The following is a 6,000-nucleotide window of genomic DNA, read 5'->3' on the forward strand; positions in this document are numbered from 1 at the left end:
GAGGAAAATAAGTTTGCTTTCAATGGTGACACCTGGTATACTGACCTCACTCTGGGGAAAGGCAAACACCCAGGCTCTGAAGCAAGGTCCCTGAGTGCTCTTGGGAATACCTAGACACCTCTAACATTTCACCTTGACCAAAAGAAAAATGTCATATTTAAAAATACACTTCCAAAATCCCAACACTCAGGAGACTGAACAGGAAGATCACGAGTTAAAACCAGCCTGTGATACATTTAAAAAACCCTTTCAGTAGATATATATAGATATGAAGAAAGATAGGATATAAAGAAAGATATCCAGATTTTATGTGCTCCAAAGAAACCAAAGCTTACTTTTAATGTTATATAGCCATACTAGTAAAAATAAAACACAGGCCAAAGACGCAAGGCCATATACATTATTTTTACATTTCTAACAGCCACATTTTAAAAATAAACAATTAAAAATTTTAAATATATTTATTTATTGTTGGGGAGTGGGTACATGTCACTACACAAATGTAAAAGACAGAGGATGACTTACAGGAGATAATCTCTCTTCCTGCCAAGTGAACCTCTGGGGTCAGACTGAGCACATGTACTGTGTACTTATTACAGTAATGGGTGACAAGCGCCTTTTCCTGCTAAGCCATCTTACTCTTACAGAAAGAAATATAACTGAAATGCCACGTTTTTCTTGTTTTAAAAATCCATTATGTTTTATATTTAAGAAAATTTCAACGTGAGCCAGCCACATTTCAAATATATTACACAGAACTGTGATGCAGGATAAACCTTTTTAAAATTATTATTATATTAAAGATCATTTAGCAGGAAGGTACAGTACAGGGCAATTAGGATAACGAGGCTAAAGGAAACAAGAAAGAGCAAAGGCTCTGCTAACTGACAGAGGCTAGAGAATCATGAAAGCAGCATCCTGACCACAATGAGCTGCGGTCACAGCACAAACAGGGAAGGGGGGCGCAGACACAGACAGGTGTGCTCATGCATTTGATAACAGCACCCAGGGAGTTGTGGCTAAGAACTTGCCAATTTCCTCAGTGAATCAGGAAACAGTCGTCAGCCTCTTTTCACAACCACCAGTGCCAGTCTGAAGGGACATTATGAACAGTTTAAGAACTGCACCGCCCTGTACCCCGGCTCATGATCTTCCGTCTTCTAACTCCCAGATGCTGGGAGTACAGACCTGGGCCACCAGCTAAATAAACACGCCTGCTAGGTGGTGCTTGTGTGCAGCTACAGTTATTTTCCACATTCTTCCGGGCTAGCTAGTCTTAAATTCTATCACTATACTGCTAAACGGAAATAATAGTCATTATTTCCTAATCTATTCACTATCCAGAAAACATTCTCAAGACTAACTCTACGCCCAGTACAGGGGGCTGACTGAGAGCAGTCATGAGCCTTATCACATTCACATAAAACAGGATTTAGCATATACCTACATACAAGAAAGTTCTATTAAAACATGGTGTTATGTTGTTCTGTAACGAAACCTTATACGTCATCTAACTATATTTATTTACAAGAATTTTTTCTTAAAGGCAGACACCAGCATTATGCAAAAAAAATGCTGTTGAAAATATTCTTAACATAAATTTTAGCAGCTGCATGTGGTCAACAGCTACCACTAGCATGTATAATGCTGTGTGTTTGACTGCCAGCATCGGCAAGGTAAAACTAATAATAAAAAACTAATAATAATGATAGTACTACACCAGGCATATAATGGTCCTATGCAGCTATAACTGGGATGCTTGTTAATGATGTACTAGAACGAGTTAGTACAGCATGTTACTGAAAAGGGATACACTATGACTATAAAATACACCAGAATGGGGGTTGGGGATTTAGCTCAGTGGTAGAGCGCTTGCCTAGGAAGCGCAAGGCCCTGGGTTCGGTCCCCAGCTCCGAAAAAAAGAAAAGAAAAAAAAAATACACCAGAATGCATAACATCATTTAACATAAAATAATTTGAACATTATATGTGAAAGAAAAACAAAAAAAGAAAAAAGAAAAAAAATTCCACGTTTTCACTATTTTCATAAATCGAAAATGTCAGTTTTTAATCATGTTTTCTCATCATTAGGCAGTTAAATATTTTACAGAAATTAATTTTTAAGAATTGCAAATAAATAAGTAAAAGATACAATTGTCTCTGTCATAAAAAGACAGCAAATTAAGTGAGATGTCTCAGGAGACAGATGAGATTGCCACCAAGTCTCAGAACCCGAGTTTGATTCCTGGAGCCTACAGGGTAGGAAAGAACTGACTCACACAGGGTGTCCTGCCTTAGATACACACACACACACACACACACACACACACACACACACACACACACACATTAATAAAAAAATTAAAAACAAAAAGTATCTTTTTATTGGTTAGAGTATTAATTGAAAGCCAGGATTCATATAAAGTGTTCTCTAGCTCCAAAACAACCTGTCCTTATGATTTATTGATCTACCCAAATTTTCCCTTTAATGAATTTTACGTTCAACAAAATGCTGGTGACTAAACCCAACGGACACATATGGAATATATTTACATTATTTGTATATAAAATGTGTATAATTTGAATAATCTACGTCAAATGTTTTGAACTAGAATGGCTGTGTATCACTGAGCAAGGACAACATACTTTCATCACTCTGTATACACTGCCCTTAATTTGTAATTTAAGTGATTACACAAACTTAGCAATACAAAATCCTGCTTTGACACAAGGTCTTAAAGCCTTGATTATCTTAAAAGTAAAACCAGTGACAGGCAACTAGATAGCAAGATAGCATTTTTTTTTAATGTAAGGCAACTTGTTCAACTTGTTAGTCCCATAAGACAGCTGACTTATACATGACCACTTCGATTCTGGTTCTTCCCTTTCAGCTATAAGCATTAAAGCCATTTTCCCAACATTATCAGATTTCTCTCTGGAACATAGGAATGATCATATGGTAGGATTTTACTCGAGCTAACAAAAAAGTACCTCATACTGAGACTCTGTCTTAACATACTGGGAAAAGCTTGAGAAAAAAAAAAAACAGACTTAGAAATGATCTTCTCACACAAAACATCATCAGATAAAAGGTGTTAAATCAGGCCTCCTTTACATGATATCTGGGAAATCAAAAACAGATCAGATATGTAATAATTAACTTCCTTACTGTACCGGCTTGCCACAAGAAATCCAAGAGTCTAACAGAGTGGATTAAATGACATCATTAGCTTGGATTCCCAATAAAGCTGGAATACTTCAATTTGCAACAGTTAGCTAAAAATAAAGATCCACCATTTGTATGAGGGAGTGGCAGGCAGTTCTAGTTTTAATTAGAAGATTTCTTTATTTAAAATGATGCTTACTGTAAAATACAGGAGACTGAGTGAAATATATAATTTTTAATTTTTACCTGAAAAGCTGTTCTACCGCAGGGAAAAAGAATAATGAAGATCTGGTCGCAAAACAGTACGTTTCTGCTTCAGTAAGATTTATTACTGCCTTGAAACCTCGTAAACAAAAATACGGCAACTGGTATAATTTCGAAATTAAACAGCACATAGGTTAGCATTCCTAGAACTGAAGTGATGTCTGCCCTAACTGTCACTGTCGCCTCGGCGTTATTTTCTGGGCTGCAGGTGCCAAGAGACATGAGATTTTCGTCTGTGAATAATTTCTGAGAAAGGTGACGCTATTTAGACACTTAAAGCCACTCGGAGGTTTTCTCTTTCTCCAGGTAACACAGTAATGTTCGAAAGTTAACCACTGGTTCCAAACGCCTGCGTTCTAACCGCCTTGAGGGGTGGGTGACAGATTCACAGAGAAGTTGCACCGGTCTGCGGTGAGGACCTTTCCGGCGCGCCTTCCTCCTAGGCCCAGGGTGAGCTTCCGCTGGGAGGCCGAGGAGGACCCAGACCTCCTCCGGAGCCCCCACGAGCCTAGTTCGGAGTCCGGGGAGCCGCCTGACCCTCGCCCCGCGCCGCTGCCTCCGTCACCTCGGGGCCCGCGCCGCTCGCGACCCGCAGTGGCCGCAAGCTGCAGCGCATCCCCGCGCTGTGCGGAGCCGGGGCCGAGAGAGAGACGCGCGCCCCCGCCGCGGCCTAGCCCGCGCCGCCCCGCCGCGCCACCCAGCCCTCACTCACCAGCTGCTGCCGGACCCAGCGCCACATGCCCCCTCCGTCGCCGACGCCGTCGTGGCCCGCGGGACGCGGGGCCGAGCGGCAGCAGGTGGAAGAGGACTGCGAGTGTGACCAGAGCAGGCGAGCCCCTCGGACTTAAGTTCCGCTCTCTGCCGCTGCCGCCTTTCTACCCGAGTCGGGTCCCCATCCCGCCACCCCGGTCCCGAGGTCCTACAGGCGCGGCCTGGCTGCCAACCGCGCCCGGCGCAGCTCAATTCCCCGCTGCGCCGCGGCCACCTTCATCTCTGACCGTTGTCACCCGAAGCACCGCCGCCCCCACGGCGCCGCCCCGCCCTCGTCCGCCATGGCCCCGCCCCTAAGCCCCGCGCCCCTCCCTCGTCCGCCATGGCCCCGCCCCTAAGCCCTGTGCCCCTCCCTCACCTGCTCTGGACCAGCCCGCTACGCTAACTCTCCGAGGCCCGCCCTTCCATGAGTCCGCGAGAGCTTGCCTGCCCCTTTCCGGGGCGGTGTGTCACGAAAGCGTGAGCGCTGTCACGCTCGCCCGCTCTGCGGGTCTTTTCCGAGTTTTTGTCCCCTGGCCAGCTCCTTGAGGGGGAGTTGAGCGGACAGTTCTCAGACTCTGCCCTGTTGCAGATCTCCTCCCCTCTTTGAGACACACACACACACACACACACACACACACACACACACACATACACACACACACACACACGCGCGCGCGCGTGCTACCATTAAATTATCAAAGGCTTTCAAGGGGGAGATGATTATGATCAAAACAAATTGTATGAAATTCTCATAGAATTAGTGAAGATATTCTTTTAATTGTCAACGGCATTTAATTGCTTCACACCTAACTCAGCGAGTGACCAACGTGGGCTAATATTGGGGAAAGTTTGAGATTTCTCTGTGAAAGTCCAGCCTGCATCTCAGTTTCTGGGGTTATTGCTGAGATCCTATCCTGCTGAATTAAACTGGAAAGGTTAAGGAGAAAGGCTTTCTATGGAGATCTAATTGCTAAGCATGCAACGAAAACTATCCTGGAAGTAGTTTGACCTCCCTAACAAGGGTGTGGATAACTGTTAAGAAGGACCATACAAGCAAGTAAAACAAGTTTGTACTATCTAAAAGCAGCCACCTATATGTCCTCTGTTAATATGTATACAGTCCTACTCTCTTTTTCCTGAATTAAAACACTTTACCATTAGATGTGATTTGAAAACTAACATTGAGCAAAAACCTAAATGTAAGCTACCATGATTAAACAAATCAGTCTTTTGGTTTCAGTAGGCATTTTTTATATAATCCAGCACAGCAATTAGAATCTTTCTTTCAGATATCTATGGCCTATAAAACCAGCAATGTATTTTTTTACATTATAAGTTACCCAACTTGGGCTGGAGAGATGGCTCAGCGGTTAAAAGCACTGACTGCTCTTCCAGAGGTCCTGAGTTCAATTCCCAGCAACCACATGGTGGCTCACAACCATCTGTAATGAGATCCGATGCCCTCTTCTGGTGTGTCTGAAGACAGCTACAGTGTACTTAAATATAATAAATAAATCTTTAAAAAAAAAAATAAGTTACCCAACTTTAGAACAGATGTTTAAAAAGAAAAAAATCTTATTTTTGCTCTTATGACTGAATCTTACTTTATAACACCAGCAAGAAGTTACAGGTATGTTTTTAGAAAGGATAGAATGTTAGTTCCATTCCTAAGTGTCCCAGAAACTACTGCATCAAGCTCTACCTGATACTCTACTTTAGCCATAGGTTAGTTCTTTGAGATCCATGTTATCTGGATTGTGTGGGTGGGGAAATGGAAGCTCAAGTTAAACAATTTGGCAAAACTGTAATTTGGATTA

At 42.8% G+C, this 6,000-nt stretch overlaps 1 protein-coding gene across 3 annotated transcripts in view; it reads right to left on the reverse strand.

Annotated features, from left to right (window-relative positions):
- Positions 1-4,448, reverse strand: part of Atp11b (ATPase phospholipid transporting 11B (putative)) — a 97,998-nt gene extending 93,550 nt beyond the window's left edge. For 2 of the 3 annotated variants that reach the window (XM_032898508.1, XM_032898507.1), the window contains exon 1: positions 4,143-4,448. In XM_032898508.1, coding sequence (XP_032754399.1) covers positions 4,143-4,169 — 27 coding nt within the window. In that variant the 5' untranslated portion in view covers positions 4,170-4,448. The remainder of the gene's footprint in view (positions 1-4,142) is intronic. The other variant, XM_032898506.1, reaches the window with a different exon arrangement.
- Between the last annotated feature and the right edge of the window lie 1,552 nt (positions 4,449-6,000).

Source organism: Rattus rattus, chromosome 3, assembly GCF_011064425.1.
Source record: "Rattus rattus isolate New Zealand chromosome 3, Rrattus_CSIRO_v1, whole genome shotgun sequence".
Taxonomy (NCBI): Eukaryota; Metazoa; Chordata; class Mammalia; order Rodentia; family Muridae; genus Rattus; species Rattus rattus.